General features: G+C 39.5%; 1 protein-coding gene across 1 annotated transcript in view; it reads right to left on the reverse strand.

Moving 5' to 3' along the window:
* Positions 1–478: 478 nt before the first annotated feature.
* The window catches only part of LOC118558329, a 125,071-nt gene continuing 109,889 nt past the window's right edge, over positions 479–15,660 (reverse strand). The window contains exons 13-14 of the mRNA XM_036128845.1: positions 1,333–1,404; positions 479–994 (exon numbers count right to left, since the gene is read on the reverse strand). Coding sequence (XP_035984738.1) covers positions 935–994; positions 1,333–1,404 — 132 coding nt within the window. The 3' untranslated portion in view covers positions 479–934. The remainder of the gene's footprint in view (positions 995–1,332; positions 1,405–15,660) is intronic.

Genomic DNA, 15,660 nt, shown 5'->3' on the forward strand with positions numbered 1-15,660 from the left:
ATACTATCGATACCAACACAGTAGATCAGAGTGGTCATCTTCAGCAGCAGTTCATGTTAACTTTCAAAGATATTATATATCATATGTTACTGGAGCCCACAGAGAAAATGTAATTAAGACCTTGAAAGAACCCAGTACATATATCCTATTAAAAAGTGTTATTTAAGATAACATTAGCTAATCCTTTATTCGTCCCACAACGGGGAAATCTATAGGATTAAAGCAACAGGCAGGAGCACACAACACAGACAAAATTACATAAGGATTGAAAGATATAAGAGGTGGATTAGGAAGAAAAAAACACTGAACACAAGATTATTATTATTATTATTTAATTGTAATAATAAAATAAAAATCACAAAACCCCGAAAGGTCAACAGTTTCATGATACATCAAGCTTAAATGTTAAAAGTATTGGTATCGGATCGATATCGGCGATACTGCCCCTGTATTTACTTGGTATCGGATAAATTAAAAACTCCCGGTATCGCACACCTCTAAAGATCAGATGATATTAGTTAGTTTCTACTTTGCTGGCAGAAAGTTGTATTTTACATAATGATGATGAGTTTATGTACAATAAAATATAAAATACTTTGGATTATTTTAGTTCTGTTCATAAATTAACCAGTTACTGAATATTGATGTTGCACCTCTTTGTTTCACTATTTACAGTCCACAAATATAACAAAGCTCTATCATATAACTCACTAACTGTATATTTCTGCTCAGATTGTATTTACACTCATTAAATGCAACAGCAAACTGTGCAGCACCAGCTATAAATGAATGTGTTAGTATCACTGACACTTAAACCCAAAGGTCCACTTCCTGGAAAATGGTTCAATAAGGTGTGAAGAGATGTTTTATTTCCTTATGTGGTTCATTTTGTCTTAGCGATGCTGCTGCAGAGACTGCTGGGGTCGATGTTCACCTACATCTTATTTTTAGTCCTGACAGCAGAATAAGTCACAGAGTCTTTGTCCTGTTTGACCTGCAGCACAGAAACCACAAACTGTTTCATTTCCATTTGCAAGACTTTCCACTTTCATCTATGTTATCATTTAACACGTTTCCAAACCTTGTGCATAATGGAGCTGTTCAGTCCGCCCCCATTCACATGGTTTTATGGTTTAAAAATAACCCTCCTCTGAGTAATTAGGGAGAAATTGAGATCAGATTATGATACATTTAACAAAGTTTAGTGAAAAGATGAATTAATTTAATCTTCTACATGAAGTTTAGATTAAATTGTATCCTTCATTGATATTGCAACATTAAACAAGCAAATTAAAATGGGACTGTTATAAAATTGCTTACTGGGTCTCTTACCTTTATCTTATTAGACATTCTGTCCTTAAAATGGTCAACAGTGGCATAGGTCACATTGGAATACACCTCATCCTGGGGAAAATGGACAGTAAACCTTTATTTACTGTTATAATAGAGACAATCTGCATCTTTCTAACCACATCAGCTCTTCTGTCTTATTCTATTCTGCTGGATTTGTCTTACTGCTTCCTTTATTTTATTTACCCAGTAATGTCTCATTGAGAAACATTATGTCTCCTGCCAAGGAGTCCACAGAGCAACAGGATGGATAGATTGTTGCCGTGCCAACAGCTCATGCTGGGCAGCTTCTTGTCATACGGCCCCAATGAGGAGCTTCTGAAACTGCAGGACTTTGTCCAGGAAGTTTGGTCTACTTTCAAAAGTGCAGCATGAAAGTGAGCCACACTAACCAACAGAAGGTTTAATTTTTCTCTCTGCTCTCACTCTATAAAATTAAGTTCCCTGGACTATTAGTTTGTAAAGACGCCTCGAAAGGAGCAAAATACCTTTGGAACAAAAGTATTATTGGATAGCTGAGAGTAAAGCAGAGAAGTTTGCAAAGTGTCATGACTGCAGAAATTGTATAAGGACAAATATCTTATTCCGTCAGTCAAGCACAGTAGTGGGGGACTGATAATTTAGGAATTTAGAGATGTCCTCAAAGCACACCAGTGTTGTAGTCAAGTCACTATGCCTCGAGTCAGAGTCCAGGTTCAAGTCTCCAGTGTTCAAGTCCGAGTCAAGTCCACTACTCTTCCGAGTCGAGTAACTATTGAACCAAGTCGAGTCCTCATTGATTACATATGGAACATTTTGCACTCCATTTTCTGCCAATGCAGGTGAAATCCTTAAACGCGAAACGGACAATCTTCGGGGCACTCATCATCCTCCAGGCATGCCACAGTGAAAATTAACGTTTATTGTAGGAACATGCCGTGACGTGTGATGTATGACATGAAGCAGTAACATTCCATTGCACTAATAATTCAGATATAAAAATCACACACCAAATAATATTCTAATGACATATTAAAATTATAGCCTAATGATATAAAAAAGTCGAGTCTTTTTCTCAATTTCCGAGTCAGAATGATCTGAATGCAGGAGTCCGAGTTCAAGTCACGAGTCTCTAAATTTAGCTAATGACTCGGACTCGAGTACTACAACACTGAAGAACACTGAACAGTTTACAGCTATTGAGCCAAACTTTAACTCTTCTGTGTACCAGAGTATCCTAAACCCAAATGTGAAGCCATCTGCCTGAAGCTTTAGCTAGAGCTAAACTGGGTAATGTGAGTTTATCGCTCCATGGAGGACATGGAATGACCCCAGTTCCTGCTAACAGTCAACAGAAGGTAAGCAGTTTAAATAAAAAAAAATTAATAACACATAAACTAATTATTTAACAAACTGTCTATAGGAGAACAAAGCAATCTGGTCTGCAAATGTACAACTCTGAGGAAATTTAAAACTGTTAACTTTGCTATTATAACGCCTCAATAGACAGAAATCAGGGATAGAGGGATGGAGAAGGCTTTGGACTAAAAGCCCAGCTAGGTAATTGAACCAGAGACCTGTCCTGTCAAAGACTCTCAGCCTCAGTAAACAAGTGTGTCTGGTTAATCTAAAGAGCTACGCACCAAACATTACATTTCTCACTGAGACTAAAACTTGATTCATTTAATGTGGTAAGTCAAGAACATAATAGCTGCTGTATTTTACTGAATTATCAAAATCAACATGTGCTTCTGTCATAAACTACAAAATGGCTGCTGATCAAAACTGTGATAGTTTTTTAAATTCTCTGATAAGTTTAGAAAAGAGGAAGTAACTTTTCATTTCCTGTAACTTTGCACTTCATGACCGCAAAGACGATGAAGAACCGTCAGACCTGCTTTTTAGCAGAACAGATCCACAGAGGTTCTGCAGCCACAGCCCTCCATGCTGCACTGTCCCATCTGGAGCATCAGGGGAGAAATGTGCAGCTGCTTTCTGTGGACTATAGCTCTGCATTTAATACCATCCTTCCCCACAGACTAGTGGACAAACTGGTTAACCTGGAGCTCCCTCCTGCTACCTGGATGTAGATCTGGACTTCCTATCAGAACTTAGTCAGAGAGGGAAAATATATTCATATTTTAATTCATTTAATCTTCTACCTGAAGCTTAGTATAAATTGTTTCCTTCATTGATATTACAACATTAAACAAGAAAATTAAAATGGGACTGTTATAAAACTGCTTATTGGGTCTCTTACCTTTATCTTATTAGACATTCTGTCCTTAAAATGGTCAACAGTGGCATAGATCACAATGGAATGCACCTCATCCTGGGGAAAATGGACAGTAAACCTTTATTTACTGTTATAATAGAGACAATCTGCATCTTTCTAACCAAATCAGCTCTTCTGTCTTAAACATCCAGAGCCCTAAATGTCAGCACCTGCTCCCCACAGAGCTGTGTGCTAACCCCCTGCTTTACATCCTCTAAACTCATGACTGTTCCCTCACCCACCACAGTAATGACGTTGTCAGGTTTGCATACGACTTCACCGTGGTGGGGCTCATCTCGATAATCTTTTCAGCAGTTTTGTAAAGATTATCGTCTTTCCTCTCCAAACACTGCAAAGATTACACTCTTCCTGTTGCCTCAAAAAGCAAATGGCATCATCAAGGACATCTCACATCCTGGTTACGCTCTGTTTGAACTGTTGCCATCAAGCAAACACTACAGAGCATGAAAAACAAGAACCAACCGTTTCAAGAACAGCTTTTACCCAACAGCAATAACCACCATCAACGCTGATGAACACATCTGGTATGCAATATGTTCACAGAGAATGATGGAATATATGTGAGGAATGATTATTTGTAATTTTCACTTTTTTTTAAGTGTGGGGTACAGAGTGGTTGGCAATTTTTTAATCTTGTTGTACTTATTACAAATGATAGCAAAACTATAATCTATTCTATTTTTTTTCAAACTTAGTCCCAATTTTCAAACCATTCTTAAAAATATGAAGAATAATTTGATGATTTCCTTTGGGCTCTATTAACTATAGGTAATATGTTTGAGCGAGCCAATACTCACATGATGATGACTCTCATGGGCTGATTCTTGATCTTCTAGATAAAAAGAAACCAAATCATTATAATTATTTCCATCAACATTATTTAATGATCATATTCAACTTCTGGTTTTTTGAACCACTATCAGATGAACTACACTGTGGTTGCTATGGAAACAGCTCTTCCATATTCTGAGAAAAGTTATTTACAGCAGAAAGATCAATGAGATAAAAATGAACATGAACACAGCTCTGTTTAGAGAAATGAACATAGAGGATGGGCAGTTTATTATAACTAACAAACACAAGTATTTAAACAGTCAGAAGTACTTGACTGTTTTAGAAACACACAGCAGTCAAAATAAAAATACATGAATAAATAAATAAATAAATGAAAACTAAAAAAAGAGCCAGAGCAACCTGGCCAGCATCTGTGAAGGTTAGTTGCCTTTATTGGACATTTCTAAAATAATGTCACATTTGTCCAGAGTGTTATGCCATAACATGCCATGATGAATCTCAGATTGGATTCTGAACAGTGGAAGAGTTTAACAAAGGAATTCCACTCTGGCCGCAACATGAGACACTCAAGGCTTGGACGGCCTTCTTCTCACCAGGTGGTCCCCCTGCCTGCTATAAAACCTTTCTTCCACAGACACAGAGCTCTCTTCTCTTCGCTCTTCTCCTGACTCCAAGCTGCTGGGACACACTCCTCCACCCTTGGACGACCAGCACTCCTCTGGGGGGGTCCCACCTCCCTCAGGAGCATAGCTCTCAACTCTCACGCATTGACCGTGTGACACACGCATTTCACTAACTTCACACGCTCACACGCAACACAAGACATTTCACACGCAAACATGGAATTTCTCACGCATAAAAATCACAACGCCCGTCTGGGCTGCGGACGACAAAACTCCGCCTTCTGCTGAGCTGTTTCGGCTTCTTTCACAACTTGTGGCCATCAGTAATTCCTGCTGCAGTTCGTGTTAACAGAGCAGCAGGAAGAGTGATCAGAGTTATGAATAATTTTAGTCTTAACAGTGGTGAAAGTGAGCCGGTAAGGTCCTGTACCGCGTACACAGGAGGGGAGGGGGCGGAGGGAGCTGCTGCCAGATGACCGGTTCATTCAGAACCAGTGATGGCTGCACGCTGATCATAAAAACAGTTCTGCTAACCAGATGCAGTTTAAAACGCCACTTGGTCAGTTTATAAGTTTCGTTTTTATTAATTTATTAATAACTACATGCACCGTATTTCTGTGCCTCAGCGCTTGCTCCTCTCCCTCCCCTTCTTTCCCTCGGAGCAGGTGCTTTCTGGGCGCCCAGAGTGCACTGACGAGAGCAATAGAGATTTGTCTGGTCAGTGCGGCGACTGACTGAGAAACCTGTCGCTGTGAAAGGTGATAATGGTTATAAACTGTAACAGTCTAGAAATGCATTGAGCTGAAAGGAGGGACACATCAGCAGCTGGATCGTGCGTAAAGACGCAGCGGGAACCTCTGTGTGCTTCAGTGTTGCTGCTGAGGGGATCATAAAGGCTTGATGAAACTCAGCCTGATTCACCAATCAGGTTATAGATTTACAATGATAAACAACCCATAGATGAATGTGTAACAGTATAATAATTCGGTCAATAATTAAAATCTACTTAATTTTATTCAGTATTATTTGAACAATTGTGTATTATTTATGTTTTAATCCATTAACTGAACAATAAAGTATTAATATGTCTCTTTCTCTTTTTAACACAAGTAATACATGTCTACTTCATTGTCTGGTGGGATAAAAATGAGATGGAGTTGACTCCACCGGCTCTTCCAGGGTCCGGTTAGCCCCGCCCCCAAACAAGCCCCGCCCCCAAATTAGCATAATCTCACTCCTAACTTTTGATAAAAGTTGAGAGGTCTGCTCAGGAGCCATGCATGGGGCCTGGAGCAGGCCCAGAGCTGAGTAAGAATGAACCCTTCTGAAACTCAGTTCCTCCCTGGCATAGGCAGAAACTTCCATCCGATTCAAAGATAAGTCTCTCACTTCTGCTTAAAACAGATGCCGAAGTGAAGGAATCTGTCTATGCCAGCTTTGTTTTGCTTCCTCAGCGGACCCCTGACGGAGCTGGTTTCCAGGCAACGCAGAGCTGAAACGCCGGCAGCGGAGCCTTCCCCGCCGAGGAGAAATCTGCTTAAATCGTGACTGCAACCGGGGTCAGAGTCTGCCTGGAGGACCTAGAGGCCTCCATCCCCTCCCCACGCTGTGGTTAGCCCACATGCTGCTGCAGAGCTAACGCTAGCCTGCTGAGACAAACCAACGACTTCCCTGCTTCCAACAGCTTCCCTCCTTCAACGCTCCTTCCAGGAATGGCCAAAGCTGAACAGAACTGACACGTGACAAAGGACAGGTTTGGGCAGCGAGTTGAGGGTGAAGTAAAAAGGTTTATTGGGAAATGATTTGTAAACCGTTGCACACCTGGCGTTTTGAACAAAAGGCTAACGATATAGCATTGCTAGCATTTGGTACCATGTCACTGTCGAGTGCGTTTTAGGGTTTTACCAGAAAGTTTTGCTCCACAAGGGTTTCATACATTGATGTGACATTAATGTCATGTTATACAACCACTCTATATGACTAAAATTAAAGCAAAAGCTTTTATTTGTCAATGCCGAGCATCCGCTAGCTAACAGGATATTAGCCTTGCTAACATCCGGTTTTGGACATTTCAAAAGGAGTACATTTTAAAGCATAAAGTGTAACTGTTCTGCTCCGCCATCCTCCAATGGTGTGACTCTTTCTCATGACTTGAATTGGAGCTCTAATACGACTAATATTGCTAAGAAAGCGAGACAGCGCCTTTTCTTTTTACGTAGGCTTCGAGAGTTTACTCAGAATACTAAGATTTTATTGAATTTTTACTATTGTGTAATTGAGAGTGTCCTAACCAGTTGTATTATTGTGTGGTTTGGTAATCTCACTCAAAAAGAGAAGAAGGCCTTGAATAAAGTGGTTCGCTCAGCCAGCAGAATCATTGGCTGCACTCTTCCGCTCCTGGAGTTCACATATAAGGCTAGAGTATTGAATCGAGCTTTACAACTGGCTAATGATGTCTCAGGCCATCCAGCAAGGGCTTTCTTTGAGATGCTTCCCTCAGGGAGAAGGTATCGTTCTGCAAAATGTACTACTGATCGCCATTTACACAGCTTCTTTCCACAAGCTGTGATTGCTTTGAACAAAGCATCTTAAACTAGGCACTTGTATGCATGTATGTATGGATTTTATTGTACAGTATTTTTACTTTTATATGGGCATTTTTTTTTAACATTGAGGCTTCATGTGGCTTTGTCTGTTTGTTTTCTATGTTGTGTCCTATGATGTGTTTACGTTGACTCTGCACTCTGAGCTACTTGCACATTTTTTCCAATGCAGGTAAAACTGCAAATGGCTAATAAAGTGAATCTGAATAAGGTGAATCTGAATCTGGTGTTATGAGCCTTATTCCCGCATCAATATGGTATATTAATGCCGGTTTTCAAGGCAATTTTGATAACAATAGACCAGTTCATTGTTATTGTTTTGAAGCGGGTTTTTCGCGCATGCGCGCCAGACTGGTAGGCAAAAGGCAAACACAATGGCGGACGCAAACAGAGAAACTGACGAGTTCTCCACGTATTTTTCTTCTTTAGATAACGTATCACAAGATCGTTTTAAGAGTAAGTTGATGGTTGATGGTATCAGGTTGCCAGATCCACACAGCAAAAGCCTGAAGGGATGGAGCGAGTCCGTGAAATGCTGGCCAAGTGTTCCGTACCGCGACACAGCTGCCTTATAAACACGCAGGCCAGTACAGACAAGAGAGCACGAAAGCCCCTGAAACCACTGGACGTCTACAAATATTTTATATCGGGAAAAAGTTTCCAGCAACGCCCACGGCGCCATGAGGGATTAAGCGGGTCAGAAAATGGATGGATGGATGTTGTTCACACATGTTTGTGTAACAGCACAAAGTGGCGTCTGACACAGACCGCGTTTCAGCAGAGAGGAAGACCCGCTCGGTAGGTTAAAAAAACATTGTTCACTACTGATTATTTTGGTGTTTTTGTCTTGTTAAAATGGGTGGGGATGTCGGCGACATTGCAGCGTAAACACAGAAATACTAGCGCCCGTGAACGGGGGTGTAATAGAGCCGCTGTCTGGAGCAGCAGGAGCCGGAGAAGCGGCTGCTACAGCAGCAACAGCCGCTTCTCCGGCTCCTGCTGCTCCAGACAGCAGGAGAAGCCGCTGCTGCTGCTGCGATTGCCACCTCCCCTCCGCCGCTATTTAAGTAGAACAATGACTAGAGCAGAATTAAGTTGTATTTACCGTAGATGAAGTGTAGACTGCAAATTCTGTCGTAGTATGATGGCTCCCCCAGTCCATTGGGAGTGTCTGCCTGCACTCGTTTCATTGAAAATATCCATTTCTTTCTTCGTTCTTCGTCCTTCCTCCTTCGGCAAACGACAGAAACGTACATCCAACGATTTGGAATGCCTCTGTGTGCAACCGGGAGCACAACAAGTCGTAGGCATTGTTTAGATTCCAAAAATAAACTAACTAAAAGTGCGCTCTAAATCACCCGTTTTGTCATGTAGTAGACGAGAACAGTACTGTTTTTTGCCTTCCCACGGACCCGGATGCGTGACGTCATGCGTGAACCGGTCTATAGATTTTAACCAGGTTAGCGACGATCGCTGTAGCGACCCCTAGCGGACGGAGGTAGAATCGCATAAACAAAGGCAAGCGATTCTGATTTAAATGATTTTTACAGGACAAAACGGTCCTCAGAATATTATTTCAACAAATAATGTTTGTTTGACTTGGGCTTTGCATTGTGAATGGATTGGAACACATGGCAATTGTTTTTAGCTCCATTCCATGCTTTTGAAATCAGATCTGTAGTGAACAAGGATTCGCTGAATTATTCTGATTATGATCAACCACTTTTGTTTGTCTTTTGTTTGTTTTGCACGTAAATAGTTTGTTAGCTTAGCTTCTTTTTATCTTCATTTTGCTTAGTAGTTTAGTTAAGTTTCACTAGCCTAGTAGAGAGGATTTATTAATCGAAATATTGTGTTAATTCAGGTAAACAGCATTACATAGTGATGTTCTCTGGATGTTCATTTTATTTCTGTTATTAAATTCTTCAACTTGAAAAGAAGTTGTCACTCCTTTTATTCTATGTGTGTGCAGGGTTTGCTGTTAAAAAATCGCTAGTACTCGAATTCACCCCTTTCAACCATTGTCTTGATATCAGCTTAAGAGCTGACCATCACCAGACAATACTTAACAGACAGAGAGTTATTTATGAAACATTAAATAACTTGTGTATAATTGCACAACAAGAGACAACACGGTTTCCCGGATCGTTGAACAAGAATAGTGCAAACTAGAATGGCAACAACTGCGATACCAATCATTCTAGAAGATGACAATGACCCAGGAGCTTTATTTTAACCTACTTCACTCTAAAAACCCAGCGTAGAACAGCTTAAACATTGGTTCAAATGTAGAGGCCTCAAAATTAGTGAAAAGAAAGCAGTATTATCATTTTGCTGCTCACTTGTTGAGCGGCAGAAAAAACAGATAGAAACAGAAAAATGCATTTTGTTAGAAAAAAGCAAGGCCTTAAAATGTGACTTCACGTTCAAAAAGAAACCCAAGAAGCTGCAACAACTGACTCACGAAAGTTGCAAGTGACTTTAGGGACAAACAATTGGTGAACAACTCAGATCTTTACATAAATAGAATAAAATCAAGGAGGATTAAATAATTAGAAAAACGACTAAGTAGTGAAATGACTGACTCCGGATTGGTTCTTTTAGACCTACTGTTCATGACATGTGAAGTATGTTCTACTGAACAAATACGTTAGCAAGGCTGGATCTCTGATAGAGATTCTGGTCCTGGACCCAAGGGCCTAATCCGACTTGGGAACCATGTAAGGGCTGCGAAACTAGTAGCGTCAATGGAGTCTGTGCCTTACGTATTTTAGAACATATGGTAGGAGAAAAAGTGGGTGAGAGGACACTTTTATTTTAAATCTGGTGATTATTTCAGGACAGTTTCTACATAAGGGGAGAAATGAACCAACAGCCCATCAACAGACAAATAAATCTTTGTGGGCTCATGAACACAAACCTAGTGTCTGACAGTTTTTTTGTCTTTTAGTTTTGCTGATCTATACCAGTTTTGGTTCTGGTGAGCTTCAATGAGGTTCTGATTCAGCTAGCAGGATGATGCTCCGTATACCTTTGGTTTTGGGTAGCTGCTCTCTGCACTCTGTTGTCTATCTGCACTTTTTGAAAAATGTATCACTGTAATTATCCAGTTAAAGGTTGCAGCTGATTATCTTCTTGGACACAGCCCAGACTCTATGATTAAAGAATTATCTGTAGCTTCAGCAAAGGATGCAACAAAGAGCCCAATCATAAGAAGCTGTTCTAAACCACATCAGCTGCCCATACTGAGAGGTCTTTTTCACTCTCCATCCTCTAAAGATGTTTTAGTGTAATGTTGGTCCAATGGTAACTGTTGCTGTGCTGCAGCTTGAACAGATCCTGTTCTCAGTGGATGTTTTAGGAGTGATTCTATCCAGCCAAGCTACAGGTGACAGCGGTCCTTTGGTAGTTTATCAACATCAGTGGAGAGTGTTTTTTAACCTTTAGCTTATTCTGATTGTCTTAATTATGTGTGAGCTGCTAAACAACATGAGAGTTGACAGAAACCCAGAGGTCAAGTTCTAACAGACTGGAAGAGAGCTGATGTTCAATGTGGGCAGAAAGTTCTAGATTGAGGCTCACTTTGACTTCCACTTGCACTGGACCCCCCTGAAACCTGGCTGGCCCTCCCATATGAGCCAACCAGGAGGGAGGGCCAATCTAACCCCCAAGAAGGGTTTAAGAAGATGAGAAAGAGAGAATGGAGTCTAAAAGAAATATTAGGAACATATGAGGATAGGAGGAAAACAGTAATATAAATAAAACATTGTTTTTATTTTTCCAAAATACAAAACTAAAACATAGAATATAGTAGGTGGATGCTATAGTTAAACACTGATGTGCAGCAAATCTAGTACCTGTTGTGGTGCTGTGATCCTTTTTAACTCTGGTTTTCCTGGGTTTGATAAAAACAGCAGCAAGAACCACCAGCAGCAGGAGAACACAGATCACTGCTCCAAGGATGATGATGGTTCTGTTGGCAGGAACTCCTGTTAAGAGACAGAGAACATGACAGAGAACATGCAATGCAGAAGGTATAACAAATCTGAATGAAAAAAATATTAACAGATATCACTCAACTTCAAGAAACAAATTATAATAAAATGACATCATACCTTTAAACTCAGGTGGGTAGTGAGCTTCTATCTTCACTGTGTTTCCCTCAACAAACTGGCAGGTGTATCTTCTGTTGCTGCTGCTCTGAAGCTTCACAGTGAGATAAGAATCACAGCCAGTCTGTCCTCCAGACTTGAACCCAACACCTTCACCAAGCAGCTCACTTCCTGTCTCATCCACCCAGAGGAGGCTCTTCTCTGGACAAGGACCCAACCAACTGTGTCTCTCCAGAGAACACTGTAATGTGAAATCTCCATCCTTTGTTGGATCAGCACCTGGTGGAGATGGAGAGACTGGAAGAAAACAAGACAATAACTTTTCAGAATAAAAATATTAAAGCATCCTTTTTATAAAATGACAAAACCAACAAGACAACTTTTATTTTTAGGCTTATAAACAGCAGATGTTCTGTGAACATATTGCAGACTAACAGCTGACAGGAAGTAAGAAAGGTGTAAAAAGTAAAAAGGCTACAAGTTTAATTAAGGAATCGTTACTACTACTAAATAAATATCACTCTATGAAAGTAATATAATGAATTGTTTTATCTATTAAAAAACAACAGATCTGGTTCCAGTCCAGGCTTCACTCAGATGATAACAACACATCATGATCTAAACAGCCAACTCCATGCAGGAACTTCAGGGTTAAGAAGGACTGATATCAGCAGGTATAAAAGTCAATGAGTTTAGATTACTCACTGCTCATCATGTTTAAATACACATCTGTGTCAAAGCGTCTTCCATCCCAAAGCTGAAAGGTGTAACGTCCAGCATCCTCAGCAGTGATGGTGTTGATGATCAGAGAGCATTTATTGTCCAACCTCAGCCTGGCAGCTCGAGGTGAACTCTGAACTTTTCCTCCATGAACTTCATGTTGACGCTCCATGTTTTCAGCTCTCGTATAAAACCAGTCAACAGCGGAGCATGAGAGAGATGATGAAGGTCTTTTACAGGACAGAACAGCATCATCTCCAGCTCTGTGGTAGATATGGACTCCTTCTCCCCTGATAACTGCAGAGAAAGAATGTTTTATATAACATTTAGCTGTTAATAATATTAGTCTATGTGCTTTTCTGCCAGTTTTCACCTAAAGTATGTTTAAAAATAAACTATAAAAAAATTGTTAATCAGTATCAGTAAAATGATAACAAAAAATTACAAGAATTTTTAATAAAATAATGTATTATAGGTCACAATTTGTAACCAAACTACAGAAACCAAGATCTAATTCCAGTTTGACCATTTTATGTCCTTTTCTCAGTCTTTGAGAGTTTTCTTCAGATCTGATGATATTGATTTTATTTCATTCTAATGGTTTAATTACTGGTTACACATTTTACTGGAAACCAACATCAGTTATAATCAGTTCAGAAGGAAAATGTGTCAAATTATCCTGAAATTTATTCACAGGAACAGGTCACATGTACAAAAAAATAACTTTTAGGATGACCATAAAAATGTGTTAGTGTGAAGTATTACTTGTAATAAAACCTCAGTTTATACTGAAGAACTGGCTGATTTAGTGGCCTTTAATTTTATTTTTTAATATTATCTAACCTGGGTACTGACTGAACACATAACCCACAGTCTGAAGTCTCTGTGGACGTTTCTAAGCTTCAGACGCTGATCTTGTTTTTTCCTGTTTGGTTTGACTTCCTTCTTTTCATTTTTCTCCTCTAAACAGCAGCTCTGTTTAACCAACACACCAATCACCCTCTACAGTTAATAACAGGAGTGTAACGGTCCACAAACATCAGGATTTAGTAGATGTAGTCAGGGAGCAGTGGGCTGCCTACACTGAGTGGCATCCAGGGATCAATCTGGAGCTAAGGGTCTTTCTCAGGGAGCCATAGTGGCAGTCTGTGGATCTTCCACTCTGAACCCAGAACCTCCAGGACGCAAGTGCAACGCTCTGACCACTATGTCACCAATCCTAGAGCTGTACTGTTCTACCTCTAGTCATTAATAATGTTTTCTTTCAGCAGGTTAAAAAAGATAAAGAAATTTGGAAAGAACTGAAAACAGAGAGTTCATTGATTCAGTTCAATTTGGGTCTGAAGATCTAAAGCTGATCATTATCTTTATTAAAAATAAAACAGCACACATTTGTACATTATTATCCATCCTAAATTATTCCAAAGTAAATAAAGGAAAAGCCACAAGGCTGAATTATTGTCAGTTTTCACTCTGCTCTCAGACACATTTTCATGTCTTTACTTCCATAAATCTCCCTTAGTAGCCTACCGCTGTATGAAAAGACTGGCTTTGATTCATGGAGCTACAACCTTTGTCCTCTTTGCTTTCATACAGGAAGTTTCAGTGTTTCTGAGCTACAGCAGATAATAAAAGAAGGTTTAAAACTATTTATATACAAGACAAAACAATCACAAAAAATTCAAATAATTTTTGCTTTTTATCTCATTTCCTCCATGAATAAAATACATCCTACCTTCAAACTCAGGTGTGTAGTGAGCTTCTATCTTCACTGTGTTTCCCTCAACAAACTGGCAGGTGTATCTTCTGTTGCTGCTGATCTGAAGCTTCACAGTGAGATTAGAATAACAGTCAGTCTGTCCTCCAGACTTGAACCCAACACCTTCACCAAGCAGCTCACTTCCTGTCTCATCCACCCAGAGGAGGCTCTTCTCTGGACAAGGACCCAACCCTCTGAATCTCTCCAGAGAACACTGTAATGTGAAATCTCCATCCTTTGTTGGATCAGTTGGAGATGGAAAAACTAAAAGAAAGTGAAAACTTTTCTCAGTCTAAAAGATTAAGAAGAAACTTTCTCTAAAATGAGAAATTAAAAAAATGCGGCTTTATCCAATGTTGTGAAAAACAGAATAGGAAAGAGCTACAAAAAATCCTTAATGAACTTCAGATGTTGTTTACATGTTACATTGTGATCTGCACTAATATTGCAGCTCTGAGCAGTTATTAACTAGAATTATGGATTAAAACAAAAGTTTTGCAGCATCAGATCCTTCAAGTCTACAAACTCACTGGTCAAAACACTCAGAAACACACTGCCATAACCAAGTCTTGAACCGAGTCGACATCTGTACCATCCAGCATCCTCAGCAGTGATGTTGTTGATGATCAGAGAGCATTTACTGCCCACATTTAATCTGGCAGCTCCAGGTGAACTCTGAACAACTTTTCCATCATGAACCTCAAACAGAGAGCTTGATCCTGGATATCTGCTGTAAAACCAGGTAACAATGGAGCATGAGTAAGAAGATGCAGGACTGTTACAAGGTAGAACGACATCATCTCCAGATCTGTGATAGAGATAAAGTTCTCCTCCTCTGGTTCCTGCAGCAGAGACAAAGACACATTAAAGTTTTACACACTTCATCCTTCACAAACACAATCATGAAGGTGAAATAATATTTATGTTGTCATTTAATTATTTTACATTGTGTTTGATTTATTATTTTAGTTTCTTGATATACAACCTTGGAAAAAAAGCTATTCAGGACATTATCATGTCAATAATTAGGATTTTATGTTTGATATAAAATTTAAAAAAATGTTGAATCCAAATTTTCTAAACATGTTTAATATATATTTGATCAAAACCTGACTGACTAATAAATGCTACACAAATGAAATTCTCCAAATACTAAATGTTAATTCTCATAACACTATAAACATCACAGTAAACCAAAGTGTCCTTTAATCTGTCTCAGCCTCATCAGAAAGAAAACAGATCTTTACCTTCAAACTGAAGCACAACGATCAGAACCAGTTCCAGAACCAACATCTCCTGTCCTTCTATCAGCTGCTGAACACTGAGAGACTTTTCTCTGCTGCACATCTGAAATAATTGATGTTATTTCCTCTTTTCTGCTGAATTAACATATGATAAGATCTTCACACCCATCAACTGTCAT

The sequence above is a fragment of the Fundulus heteroclitus genome, unplaced genomic scaffold, assembly GCF_011125445.2.
Source record: "Fundulus heteroclitus isolate FHET01 unplaced genomic scaffold, MU-UCD_Fhet_4.1 scaffold_123, whole genome shotgun sequence".
NCBI classification, from domain to species: Eukaryota; Metazoa; Chordata; class Actinopteri; order Cyprinodontiformes; family Fundulidae; genus Fundulus; species Fundulus heteroclitus.